This window comes from Syngnathoides biaculeatus, chromosome 23, assembly GCF_019802595.1.
Source record: "Syngnathoides biaculeatus isolate LvHL_M chromosome 23, ASM1980259v1, whole genome shotgun sequence".
Taxonomy (NCBI): Eukaryota; Metazoa; Chordata; class Actinopteri; order Syngnathiformes; family Syngnathidae; genus Syngnathoides; species Syngnathoides biaculeatus.
This window is the reverse complement of record NC_084662.1, coordinates 15,636,670-15,650,857: the sequence shown is the minus strand read 5'-3', so window position 1 is coordinate 15,650,857 and position 14,188 is coordinate 15,636,670. Positions and strand designations below refer to the sequence as shown.

The 14,188-nt window shown below is 46.7% G+C and overlaps 1 protein-coding gene across 1 annotated transcript; it reads right to left on the bottom strand.

The window, feature by feature from the left end:
- Positions 1-11,193: 11,193 nt before the first annotated feature.
- lratd1 (LRAT domain containing 1) lies at positions 11,194-13,525 on the bottom strand. The gene is made up of 2 exons (XM_061812326.1): positions 13,291-13,525; positions 11,194-13,095 (listed from the first exon to the last, which is right to left on the bottom strand). The coding sequence occupies exon 2, from the start codon at positions 13,056-13,058 to the stop codon at positions 12,246-12,248; it is 813 nt and encodes a 270-aa protein (XP_061668310.1). The 5' UTR covers positions 13,059-13,095; positions 13,291-13,525; the 3' UTR covers positions 11,194-12,245.
- Positions 13,526-14,188: the final 663 nt, after the last annotated feature.

Here is a 14,188-nt window from a genome sequence, read left to right as displayed (position 1 = left end):
GGCTGCTGTTGCGTTCTAAGGTACGCTGACAATGCAAAGGCACCAGCCTGAAGATTGTCAGGCGTATACTTTCATGGGATGATGATTTTGAACTGGAACAGACCTTTTGGGAAAGATTGATCGAAATTATTCATTTGACTTTTACCACGAAAACTAAAAATGACAGCACTGTATGTAATGCTATTTCTGTTTCTTCATTTTCCAGGCACTTGTGTGTACTTGAATGTATAAATTTGTGTGGGGAAGGAGCTAGGTTTAGCCTGGGTTGTTGGAGAAAGTTACGGCGAGTCTTCGACTCGTGTGCATTTCAAGTGTCTGTATTTGAGCTAACTAAATACAGATTTTCGCCATTTGCAGTCGGTCCATTTTTGTAAGTAAACTTAGTTGTTTGAAGTCATCTCAGAAAATGTTTTCAGTTTTTATTGTATATATGAACGCTAACATATCAAGCAGAACCTAGCACACCCATGGAAGCATACTCGATGCATTAGTTTTGTTTTTACTATCATAACAAATGGAGGGCATTAGCCTCGATATGTTAGCCTTTATGGCTTCTGCGTATTGTATGGGCCGGGTTTTCATTTCATCACATCCTCTGAGTCATTTTCTTTCTTTTTTTTTTTTTTTTGTGCAATTTTCTGCTCGGCTTCATGTTCCATTACCGCCGGATTATACCTTTTCTCTCTCTGGCACGCGCGCTCGTTTACGGCTGAGCTTGTTGCACAAACACATCAGTGGCAATTACACACGAGCGCGCACTTGCATTGTCAATACGCTGCTCGCTCGCTGTTGAATGGGCGTCAAGCGCAGATAGACATCATCAGTGTGCTGTATAGCTTGTTTTTCTTTTTTTTGGGGGGGGGGGTTTCATGATCGATTTTAGGACCACCTGTGCACGTAATTTAATTATATGCCTGACGTAAAGCCAAACACTTTAAAATAAACATTTCTACATACAGTATTGCATTTGTACTTTGACTTACACATTTAATTCGTTCTCTGATCACGCTTGTAAGTCAATTTACAATACCAAATACATTTTCTACATTGAAATGCCATTAATACATTTTGGATGTTCGAAAAAAAGAAACATATTTAGTGGCTTGTGTTGGAATATGTGTCACGAACCAACGGTGCGTGGGCGAACCCAAATGCAGGACTCCAAGATGAGGACATGATGGTCAGTGGGTTTTATTATAAACTATAGTTGTGCGCGACAACACAGTCCAAGAAGGCAGGATCCAAAACACAAGAAACAATGTCCGATAACTATGAGTCAACTAAAGAGCGTGACTGGGCTATAATGGTGCAGTGGTGGAGTAAACTTGGATGCGGGTAAGCATACTCAACGAACTGGCAAAAACCAGCCACAAAACTCCAATTTAAATGCATTGTCTAATCACAGTACCTCACAGTTGTGACCGGCGACAGGTGTCAGAGGTGAAACCGCTCGGGGCGGTGAGAAGGCCACACCGCTCTTGGCCGTGGTCCAGCCTTGCTCATGACAATATGAAAAATATCACTGTATTTTATTAAAACTTAATAAGACAATGATAAACTGATTTCATGTCTTAATTGCTTTACATATTGGGGATGGGCGACTACCAGTATCACGCCGACACTAGCCTTATTTCAACGTAGTGGATACTCGTGAAGGCATTAAGTCCTCCTCACCAATAGTTGGCGCTAAACTGCAACGGTTTGGCACATTGGCGGATCATCATGTCTGTCATGTCAGGTTTTCGTTTAGCAGCACTACAAAGAGTAACGATTCTCTTGTGATCCGCTAGCCATTCGTGGTACTTAATTCAAAAAGCGTTTGGGGGTTTGGACAGCGAGTCCTCGCTCTGATATTTTTTCACTAAACGCCAAAAAGTGCTTCAGGTCAGGTGTGAGATGCCGTACGACGCGTTAGCAGATGGGTACCCCGCCACTGATTTTATGTTCACTCATTAACGCTGCAGGGTATGCGTGTGTTTGTGTCTGTGTGTACGGAATCCATAACGACGTGAAAAGACAGCTGGTAATGCTCATAATTGACAAGCGTGCTCCGGTTCATTTTCCAGCTGTTTGCTTCAGCCTCTTCTTACTCGTAGATCACAACAATGCACCATTTAGTTTTTTTTTTCTTTTCGTTTTTTACAGCATCAAAAAAAAAAAATTAAAAAACATTAAAAATCACTTCTTACCACCGATCTGATGATGGAGTACCAAGAGAAGAACTGTGGTACTGCATGCGCAAGCGAAATATGTTGCAATAGTACAGGACATGTATGAGGGCAGCAGAACAGTGGTGGGAAGTGCCGTAGATGTGTCAGAAGAATTTAAGGTGGAGGTGGGAGTGCATCAGGGATCCGCGCTGAGCCCCTTCCTGTTTGCCACCACCACCACCACACACACTATCCGAACACGTGTGTAAATTCCTTTGCCCCTATTGTAGTAAATTATCCCGGCCCCATCTCTTTCAGCGCCGACAGTTCAGCGGTGGTGGTGGGGGCGCTCGGGGGAGAGAAGGTTGTGTACTTTATTGAGCTTGGCGGGAGCAGTTGTAAATATGCAGGGCCACGCCGCAGGGATGAGCCGTGTGCTTATTTGCTCCGCTCTGGAGGAGCCGTCCAGGCCGCAGCGCTGGCGGTCAAATACTTTTTTTTATTTCATTTTTTTTCTGCATGGCAGAGCTTTTTTTTTTTTTTCAGGGCGGTTGCCAACCTTAAGAGAACTTGCACGGTGAGTTAACTCTCAAAGATTCACTGGAGGGGGGGCTTTACAAAAGCATTTAAGTGAAGTGTATGAAAAATTCGGGGCCCTCGCCTGACATTTCGCCAACGGAGAGCTTACAAAATGCTCGTAGCGACGTTTTTTTTTTTTTTTTTTTTTTTTTTTCGTAACCTTTTTTTCCGCGTGACATTTTAAGAAGGGTTAAAGCCACGGAGGGGTAACGGCGCGGCCACGCTCGGTCATTGCCATTAATCAAAATGCGATTGCGCCGGCCGGGGCCTGCTGACTGAGCGCCGGCTCGCTTATTAAGAAAGTGCGGGGTGGGGGTGGTGGGGGGTACGGATTTGGACCGCACGCATTAAACTGTCGGGCCAGTGAAGTGGACGAGCGTGTGACGGAACCCGGCTTATCCCCGCCACCTCCTCTTAAGCCGGACGCCATCATTAAATCAAGACTCTCAAGTTAAACACGACAGACTTTTGAATCTAATTTCAACGGGTACTGCATCCCAAAAAAATCCGAAGTCTTTTTCTCCTGACTGCTAAATGTGGACCAGCAGGAAGGTAAAATCACGTTCATGGTGGTGCAGAATTTTAATCACCGATGTATAAGTTTCCACGTTATTAGCCGTCGCTGCTGTTAGCTGAAAGTTGAGGTCAAGCAAGGTTCAGATCCGCTACAGCGAGATGCCAAAACGTCCACCCTGCAGGCTTGAACTTGTTCCTGGTTTGAGATCAGACAAGTACCACGCATACATTTAAAGTTCAGATCTACCTCGTCAATGCAATCCTGACGTCGTGTTACATCCTCGGAGTTCGGAGTAAATCGGAATGCTCCACAGTAGCCTATGCTAACGCTGTAAGAAAGTAAAGTCATGATGTTGATACTTTTAAAAACACTTCTAAACTGTACATCTAAAACAAGCAAATGAAGTACAGATTGCCAAGAGTAGTCACCCATAACTCTCGGGGTGACAGCTATAAACTGAGGACCCCCAGTTTCTTGCTTGGATCTAATATTTAGACTTGTTTCCCATTGTAACACCAGGCAATTTTGACATTCCTATTCAATATACTGTAAAGATCTGTGTACTTTGTAACCAGCTGTGCGGAACACCACCAGTACCCAGTTTCTAAGGGGTCCTCGGTTTACAATGTACCAGCTGATCCACCGTGCCGCCCTAGTCAAATCATAATTTCAGTAATTATTTGTATGAAAATTACTTCAAGGCTCTACATATAAAAATGACTGACTCGAATTCTTATACGCTGAGGCTGTCGTAAACCGAAGACTCCTTGATCAATGACGTATCCCAAACGATATTAAGCCGATTAAATAAGGAAGACAATTAACAACAGTAATCAGTAGTATATTGTTATGGTCTACACTAAACGGGGATGTAGTTTTTGCTAATGATATTATTAATCTATTATTGATATGATATTGTGGAAATTAGCCTCGGGGAGCCGCTTTGTTATTACCGTTGTTGTTTTTTTTCTACCCCCCGGTAGTATTCTGAGTCGATGGACGCCCGATACGCGGTTTTGATTTGTTTTGACAGTCGACGCGAGTTTGAAACTCACTCTGACCCGCAGTCTGTCAGCTAGCGAGCTGCTCGGTCATCGGCTTTGACTTTCTGTCTCAGGTGAGCAACTCGTGTGCTCGGAGTTTCAACTAGAAATCCCGGTAGAGTGAAGGGAAACGTCCTGGGAATTGTACCCCACCACTACAAAGTATTCTTAACAACCCGAATATATTTGAATGACTGAAAAAATATCCAGAGTATTTAAAAGAAGGCTTCAAAGTCATGAAAAATCCAGCTGTTCTTTGTTTTCGAACCTTGTGGGCCTGTCAGCGGAATACGTTGAAACCGGGCCACGCTCAAGTGTCAAATGTCAATCAAATACCACTACTACGATGCAGAAAATGGATACGACTTCCTCTAGCATCTTTCTAGCACCCATAAATAACTATCCGCTTGAATCCTCCAGTAATTGGAATGTATCCCGCCGGGTCAGTGATCACTCTGAAGGGACAACGAGGCGCTCGAATAAAGCCACTCCAGCTGAAGGCCTCGGTCCAAACGCTAGCTGTTTTGACAGACCTTTCAGATTTATTTAATTGATTAAAATATGAGCGTTCATCTGAGATGTCACGGTGTGGCGACCCCTAACGGGACAAGCCGAAAGAAACTTACTTACTTTAGATATTTTTGGGGGCTCGTTCTTCCAGCTTCTGTTCATGACGCGCACTCACTGCCAACAATGAGGCACTCTAAAGCAGCCATCCCCAAGCCCCGTTCCGCACGCCGATCTTAACAAAAGAAATTCCCTTTTCCTTGCTATTTTGCCGTTCTGTGCGTGAAATGCGTGCACTCGTGTCTGACAACGAGGTGCTCTAAAGCAGTCACGCCAGCAGACTGTCTGAAAGGGGGATGCATTTTTGGGGTGTTGATCAAGGTAGGGAGTTGACTGCATGTCGCAATTGTGTCAGGTCATCGCTGATATCAACAAAGACACTCTTATATAGTGGGGGAGGGGCAACAAGAGCATTTTGGCCACGCCCAAAAACTGAAATGGTCAAAGTTTAGCACTATAACTGTAGCTCCACCATCGAGCACATTATTACATAGTTATAAGAATTCTGTCAAGAAGTGTAGTGACACATCGTCTAACGTCCATTTTTGTTCTTCGATTCCTTCCCACAAAATATCAAATTTATTCTCTGATCTCCAAAGACTGCACGATTGTCTTTCGCTCATATTCTCGCCAAAAGATTGGCAAACACGGGTTTCCGTCACTGCTTCGAATGGACGTCAACAACGCATCGCTGACATTTAGGTTGATTCTCCTGCTGGACACACTCGGAGCTACGAGGCAGTCCATAACCCGAGGGCATGCAGGCCAAACCTTCTGCTTCCTGTAAAATTAAATATTTATGTCCTAGAGCAAAACACTAGCGTTTACTTTCATCACTTTTGCTACCAATGTACAAGGTTTTACTCGGGAGAACATTCTGTGGTCAAAAACAATATGAGAAGCAGCCAGGAACTGCCGGGTTACCTTGATGTACCAGGAAGCCATCTTAAGCGGTTTTCAAGTTAGAAACCAGTTTTTGGTCAGTTTGTATTTACTGTATTTATTTATTTTGCTGGGGAGCAGGGTGGCTCAGCTGGTAAAGCGTTGGCCTCACAGTTCTGAGGTCCTGGGTTCAATCCGGGACCCGCCTGTGCGGAGTTTTCATGTTCTCCCCGTACCTGCGTGGGTTTCCTCCGGGTACTCCCGTTTCCTCCCACATCCCAAAAACATGCAACATTTATTGGACACTCTAAATTGCCCCTAGGTGTGATTGTGAGTGCGATTGGTTGTTTGTCTCTATGTGTCCTGCGATTGGATTAGCAGCCAGTTCAAGGTGTACCCGTTGACAGCTGGGATAAGCTCCACCACTCCCCGCGACCCTTGTGAGGATGAGTGGTTAAGAAAATGAACAGATGGGCTTTCTTCAGATACACATCTGCACGAGTGAAGTGACAAATTATTCCAAATTGACTTATTTATTGAATCATTCATCCATGCATCCATTTGCTTTGTCGCTTATCCTCACCTGGGTCGCAGGGAGCGTTGGACCCAATCGCAGCTGTCAACGGGCAGGAGGTGGGGTACACCCTGAACTGGTTGCCAACCAATCACAGGGCACATTGAGACAAACAGCCACACTCACAATCACACCTACGGGCAATTTAGAGTGTCCAATACCCACGCAGGCACGGGGAGAACGTACAAACTCCACACAGGCAGGTCCGGGATTGAACCCGGGACCTCAGAACTGTGAGGCCAACGCTTTACCAGCTGAACCACCGTGCCATGCTTTATTTCGTCAATAAATTTAAATAAAAAGTTTTTTTTAGTTTAAAATTTAATAAATTTTAGAGAAATTTGATTTTTGTGGTTGAAAATTAGTAAAATGTAAAAATTGGAAACTGTTAAATTTAACTTTATGACAAATTATTACATCTGTACATACATTTTATACAATAAAAAAAAGTTTAAATTTGATTGTGAAACGGTGTGCAGTCAAAATAAAAAGTTTGAAATAGTTTGTGCACATCTTTATTTTTAACAACAAATAAACTGGACCATCTGTCCTATTTATAAAAAAAAAAAAAAAAAAAAAAACCCTCACACACTTGTGAGCACAAAAGTTCACCCGGCACTGCTTGATCACGGAATGAATAAAACTCCCAAATAGATTAAGTGTATTTTCTCTCTGATAGTTCTGATAATTATATTTTAAGTCAAACCAACTTAATCCCCAAAGTGCAAACCAAAAATAGGTCAAATACGCCGCCCAGGTTGGATCAAGGCTCAGCGACGCTGAACAAACATGGCTGCCTTAAACGGTCGCCGATGGTTTGAAGGCGACCTTTATTTGCATGTCAGTAGGCCACCTGCTACCTTAGCGGTGCCGCGCTGCTTTGAAGTTCTTTGTTGGCCGTGTTCAAGACCATGTTGCTGAAAAACAAACAAATATTAAACCGGCAGATCAGATGTAACCTTTATTGAAATAGAGATAAAACAACACGTCCACGGTAAAAAGACAACGACAGTAAATTAAAGATAAGATTGACCCGGTTTTGTATGTTGAGATACGAGGCTTTGCTCTGCCCAACATTTGGGGTATGAGCTTTAAGGACTGGATATTTGAACACCGATGGTGCAGCAACGCGTGTAGACCAACAATTTGGTTTACCTGACTTGGCCTCCTCACTTCTGAAAACTTGGCCACTTTGAATGACGGTGTTGTTGCAGTTCACGTGCTGAATGGGCACCACTGCATGCACACCGTAACGCAGTCACGTTGGTACTCTCTGCGGACCGGAACTTGGAGTCACCAGATTCGGCCTTTAATGTTGACAAGGGCTCACCATCCCTTCAGTATCTGCAGCCCGTTCCAGCTCGCTGCCAAACAGCTGCTTTAAGGCCGTCATCCTCTTTTTGATGCTTTGGGGCTCAGATGGATCCTGACACCGGATCCTCGTCGTCATTGTCTTCGGGGGAAAGAAGACGAGCGCGACGCGGATCCGGCGGCGAGTCTGCCGGGATGGCGGGAGCGCTCTCGCGATTAGCTGCAGATCCTCTGAGAGGCGGGGCGGCGACAGGATAGTCTTCCTTGTTCTCCCCTCCCCGAGAACATCCCCTTGGAGACCGGCGATTCAACCCGGGCCGCCGCCGAGCTCGCGGGGATCCACTTTGTCCGGGTGCACCCCGAACGCGACAACCGCGAGTTCGCGCCGGGGTGACCGTCGCAATCTGAGAGGTGGGGGTTGTTGTCGGGTGTTTGTCTTTGTCGAGTAGCTATTAAGCAGGCACAAGTGTCGGAGTATTTGCACAAAAAGGGCCCTCGGCGCATGTTTAGTGTAACGACGGCGGCCTTGGTTTCCGTAGTAACGGCGTTTACATTCAGTCCATGCCTAAGAAAATAAAATAAGAGGCAGGCCCGCATGAATAAACATGCGGGCAACATATGGCCGAGGGGAAAACATCACACTCAATCTTCAGGCTCGCTGTTTCGCGCTCTTCCGCGGGCCCACTCGCGCATATGGTCACTCGTGCAAACGCGCGAGTAAATCTTCCTGCGCAACATCCTGCGCCCCACTAGCCTCGTTTCGCTCACTCTCGAGGGAAAAGGGCGGCGGGGAGCGTCTGACGTGCGCGCACACCTGAGGCAGGCGGGGGATTCATGCGAAGAAGACGAACAAAAACTGCCACGAGCAACTTTCGGGTGGAACAATGGAAGCGGTTTTACCTGCTAACTGGAATTAAGTTGTTGGGGGAGGAATCAAAATGAAGAAGTCGGCGTTGCGCGATGGAAAGCAAGTATCTACATTTATGTTATGCATTAAAATGATTGGACAAAAGCGACAAGAAAATCTTTTTCATATGAAACATAAACGCAAAAAATATTAACATGCAGTTGATCCATGGTGTGCTGTCTAGTTCTGTTTCTCTGGTGGCAGTCTTACCTGCAATACTTAAGTGTATCTAAAATATCAAAACATTTTTTTTTAAAAATGTCAAAAACTCTATTGTTCAGTCATGATGACGGAAAATACACTTTTAGCTGGTTCATCATGGGCTGAGAAATGCCATATATTGAGAATCTCTAGTTTGTCTCATCTGGTATAAATATTAGAACTCTCAATAAATTTTGTCGTCTAGAGTGGACTTGGCAACAAGCCTTGTGGAACGCTACTAGTTTGCCACTGTAATGCCAGGCAATTTTGACATCCATGTTTAGTATACTGCAAAAATTTAAGGACTGAGTTGCGAGCCTTGTGGAACACCACTTCTCCTTCTTCTTTTCCTTTCAGCTTGTCCTGATAGGAGTCGCCACAGCGTGTCATCTTTTTCCATCTAAGCCCATCTCGTGCATCCTCCTCTCTCACCCCAACTGCCCTGATGTCTTCCCACACAACATCCATCAACCTTCTCTTTGATCTTCCTCTCGCTCTTTTGCCTGGCAGCGCCATCCTCAGCACCCTTCTACCAATATACTCACTCTCTCGCCTCTGGACACGTCCAAACCATCGAAGTCTGCTCTCTCGAACTTTGTCTCTAAAATCTCCAACTTTGGCTGTCCCTCTAATGAGCTCATTTCTAATCCTATCCGACCTGCTCACTCCGAGCGCGAACCTCAACATCTTCATTTCTGCCACCTCCAGTTCTGCTTCCTCTTGTTTCTTCAGCGCCACCGTCTCTAGTCTGTACATCATGGCCGGCCTCATGCCTAGCGGAGACTCTTCTGTGGAACACCGCTAGTGTCTACAAAGTGGGGGGGGGGGGGGACCATTCCTACGGCAGGAAAGTAACCCCACTTTATACATAAGTTGAAATGTTCGTCACTAGCTACCACTTTGTCCAGATTTGAACAAGAATCATCAAAGTTGACACGAATGATTTGCCTTCGCGGGAGACATAAAATCACGTCTCGGGCCGAATCGTGCCCCGGGGCCTTGAATTTGACACGGAGACTGAAATCTGATCGGACAAAAAAAAAAAAAAATTATAACAAAGCTAAGAAAAACATAAATTCTTTGGAATTGATGAATAGAATTTTAGGAAACTCAGCTGGTACAGCGTCGACCTCACAGTTCTGAGGACACGGGTTCGACGCCGGCCCCGCCTGTGTGGAGTTTGCATGTTCTCCCCGTGCCTGCGTGGCTTTTCTCCGGTTTCCTCCCACATCCCCAAAACATGCAACATTAATTGGACGCTCTCAATTGCCCCTAGGTGTGATTGTGAGTGCAGCTGTTTGTCTCGATGTGCCCTGCGATTGGCTGGCGACCAGTTGAGGGTGTACCCTGCCCCCTCCCTATTTACAGCTGGGATAGGCTCCAGCACTCCCCTCGTGAGGATAAGCGTAAAAGAAAATGAATGGATGGATGAATTAGAAATCTAGCTTGACAATGTAGGATAGTGCCGAGTCTACCGCTGGCAAATATTGAACAGGTTTAACATTTCCGACCATTTTATGGACACAAAACTCAAACTTAAACACAACAATATAATCCGTTTGGGAAGAAGCTTTTAGAGACCTCGAATAATCGGAGTTTGCCGGGGGGACATTTGAATGGCCATGTGAACAGCGACGCCGCGACATCAACGCCCCCGCGCGCCACAAAAGCGTCGGCGGACGCAAACGCCAGCCGTCGCGCTCCCACACCGACAGCTCTTTGTCTGCAGCCGAACCGCTCCAGGGTGCGCCTTCCTCACATCCACATTCGGGGGGGGGGGGGGGCAAAACAAAACAACAAAGAACCCCAAGAAATCATGAAAAAAATGTATTGCTGCTTCACCCTCTGTGTGTGAGTGTGCTGAATTGGGCAAATGACAGGGATAAAGAATGCAGTTAAGGTACCACTAGTTAGTTAGTTCCTGTACCACGCTCTTACTCTGTAGGTCAACACCCACCACTTCCTGTAGTGGAAGTATCCTATTAGTGATCAATACGCTTTGCTTTCAGTAATAAACATCACGTAAAATACCAAACAAGCCACTTATAGTCTACTAATGTGTTGTTACTGACTTTGTCCTTGACGCAGCCAGTCGAACTAAAGTATGTGGCACGCGCTAAGTACTTGGTAGTACTTTATGCTTCTGTGACGTCACTGCCTAGGCGCAGGCGACGTGAACCGGACTGATCAGATAACACACAAATTACAAAAACAATAAATGCTCAAGGCAACTATAGAAAATTATAGAGATGAATGTATTATTTTGAAATGTACTCACTAAAAAGTAAAATACCATTTGAACTGGACTGAAGGAGTAATTCTTTTACACAACACTATACTGTGTACAAATCGTGGTACTTGCACCACATTGAAAATCTGTTACAGGCAATATGACACACACACAAAAAAAAAAGTTTCACTGGAAGAGCACACAAACACCACACAGAAAGGGCTTGATTCAAACCCATAGCCAAACAACTGCGAGACGGACCAGAAAAAAAATGAAAAAAATCTCTATTGGCGTGCATATTCGTGACCAGAGCGAGCCTCACATCCTCCGTCAAGCTTTGCAAGCATTTAATAAGATTACCTTCAGGGATGCGCCGAGGAGGAACAACATCCCTTCGAAACACGAAGCTCACATGATTCATATCAGTGCAAATATGAAAAGGAGACTGTTTAAAAAAAAAAACAGGGAGACTGTTTCAGACTGCTTAAACCCCACATGGGTCGTTCTTGAAGGCTTTGTGTGCTCGATGCAGATGAGCATTTCCTCGCCTTTCAAATACAGGCAAGATATATGAAGCCTATCAATGCCTGGGGCGGGTCAGCAAGGTATTAATAATTCATAAAGTGAGTAAGAGCTGTTGTGGGTGTGTGTGCAAAGCTAATAAGACCTGCTGGACGATGCACTTGTTTTCATATTTCAACCTCCATTTATTTGAATCAAAAAAGAGGGGAATAAAAGCAAGATCGGGGTCAATAATCCACTCAACGCAAATACAAAAATAAAGGAATACATTTTTTTTTTTTTTTTACACATCCATTGCTGTGGAGCAGGAGGCTGTGGGGTGACAATAAGGGAATATTGTCGTATATGGCAAGAAGAGGGATTGCTTTTGAACAAGCCAAAAAAATGCTTCTTTTTTCCGCTCTCTTTCGTTATTTAGGCAGCTTATGTGTGACCATGAGGGGAACTCTTAAAGCTAACAGTAAAAAATAGAAGGTAGACCCTCCCCCTCTCAATTGCCCCCCCCCCAAAAAAAAAAAAAATCCAACATCCAGCAGGAGAATCAAGGCAAAACCAAGCCAGTCATGAGAGGGAGCAGTGTTTTTTTTTTTTTTTTTAGGAGGAGGGGTGGAGTGGGATGGGGGAGGTTTGGGTGGGTGGGGGGGGGGGGGCTAGTCTTGTTTACACGGTTCCACATTCCACAACAACACAGCGTCTGCGGTCTTTGACCGCATCACGGCGAGGTCCAAAACCGACAGGTGGCGGGGGGTGGGGGGTTGGCTATCAAACGGAATCCCTGATCACTGCCTGCTCGTGGAGGATCCCGCTGGCGTCCACGCGCCGCCTCTCCCGGATCATGTCCTCCAGGCTGCGAAAGACCAGCGTGTGCACCTGTCCGCTGCCGGCCAGGTGCACCTTGAGGAAGTACTGCTGCTCGGCCGAGTGCGCCTCGCCGCCGGCCTTGAACTCCCGCTTGCCGAAGCGGCACCACGCGGCGAAACTTTCCGAGTTGGTCCAGCAAATCTCGTCGCTGCGCAGGCCCACGTGGCCGGCGGCGTTCTGCACCACCAGGTCGGCGGGCAGCGGCCGGTAGCGGTAGCGGCCGTTGGCGATCCTCCCGCGGCGGCCGTTGCACACGTCGAGCAGGTCGTCCCGCCGGATCTCGCCCTTGTGCAGGTGGATGACCCGACCGTCGCGCTCGCACACGGCCCAGTGCGGCGGCTGCGCGGCGGCCACCAGCTCCAGCAGGTCGCCCGGCTTGCACACGCCCAGCAAAGTTGTGGCCGCGTGCACGTCCAGGTCGTCGTTCTCGCGCAGCTTGGAGAAGATGCACTCGTGCGCGCGGAACGCCGAGTACTCCAGCTCGCTCAGGGAGAACGGCCCCCCCGGTCCCGCGTCCTCCTCGTCGGCGGGGCTGTGCTCCTTAATGCCGAAGCCGCAGTCGGACGGCGTGCTGCGCTCGTCCGCCTCCTCCTCCTCGTCGGAGAAGAAGTAGGCGACGCCGACGCGCAGCTCGTCCTTCTCCAGCCCGGACGGATCCCCCGTGGGCAGCTCGCTGTAGTTGAGGTGGGTGATCCGGTCCAGTTGGTTTCCCATCAAGGACCTGGCAAGGCAGAGGCATGGACTGCGGTGTCTGCATGGGAGGACACACACACACACACACGTACACACACACAATGAGGCGTCGCCAAAAAAAAAAAAAAAAAAAAAACGCCACTGCACAAATTTTACGCACGCGCGCGCGATGCGTCAACAAAGACACTCGACGCGCTTGCTTGAGTGCACAAAAGCGGTTTCTTTTACGCACAAAAACGCCAAAAGAGAATACCTGTGCGCCCCCGAGGCAGGTGCTTAAATATCCTCCACTTCCATGAGTGCGTCCTCGCTCCTCTTGCACTTTTTCCACCCCCACAAGCGCTCGCGTGTCCGTCCCTGCCAACACTTGTGCACCTCCGGCGTCCGTGGCATTTAAGGAACCCGGTAGAGTCCCACCCCCTCCTCTCGGTGTTAGTGGACCGCGCCGCACGGTTCCCCACGCCGGCCAGCCAATCGCCAAACTCGGTGGAAAAAACGCTGTTCAACGGCGCCGTCCAATCGGAGGTGCGCAGGAGCCGTGTGGCTGCTGGAGGAGGTTGTTACCGTGGACTGCGTGTGCGTGTGTATTTTGTTTTTGTATGTGTGTGTCACATAGATGTGGTAATTCTTAACCACCGAGACCCAAGGTCCATTATGTCGCTGACAGTAAAAAAAAAAAAGAGTGACAAATGACACATGAAATTCGGTTCTTTGAGGTTGGTCAATTGAATACTGTGGGGGGGGAGGGGGGGGGGACCTCCAAACTAAAATCTCACAAAAAAATATAAACTGTAGCGTGAACTCTGCTATGCAGGCATGTGCACACGTAACCACTAGGTGGTGCTCAAGCAATTGCCCTTTTTTTGGTATGGATTATTATTATTGTTGTTGTTGTTGTACACTGAAGACATTTGGGTTTTAAATCAAAAGATAATTAAGAAATGAAAGTTCAGAAATCCAGCTTCGTGGTATTTCCATCTAGATGTGTTTAACAGTTCAGGACAGATCACCTTCGGTTTGGAGCCTACCACTTTTCAACTGAGCAAAAGTGTTGAAACGTGATGAGTGTTTCTAGTTGCTCAGGTGTTGACTTTTGGGTTGATTGCTCTAACATTGGATTGTGCTTGTTTTGGACTTTGGGTTTTGTCTGT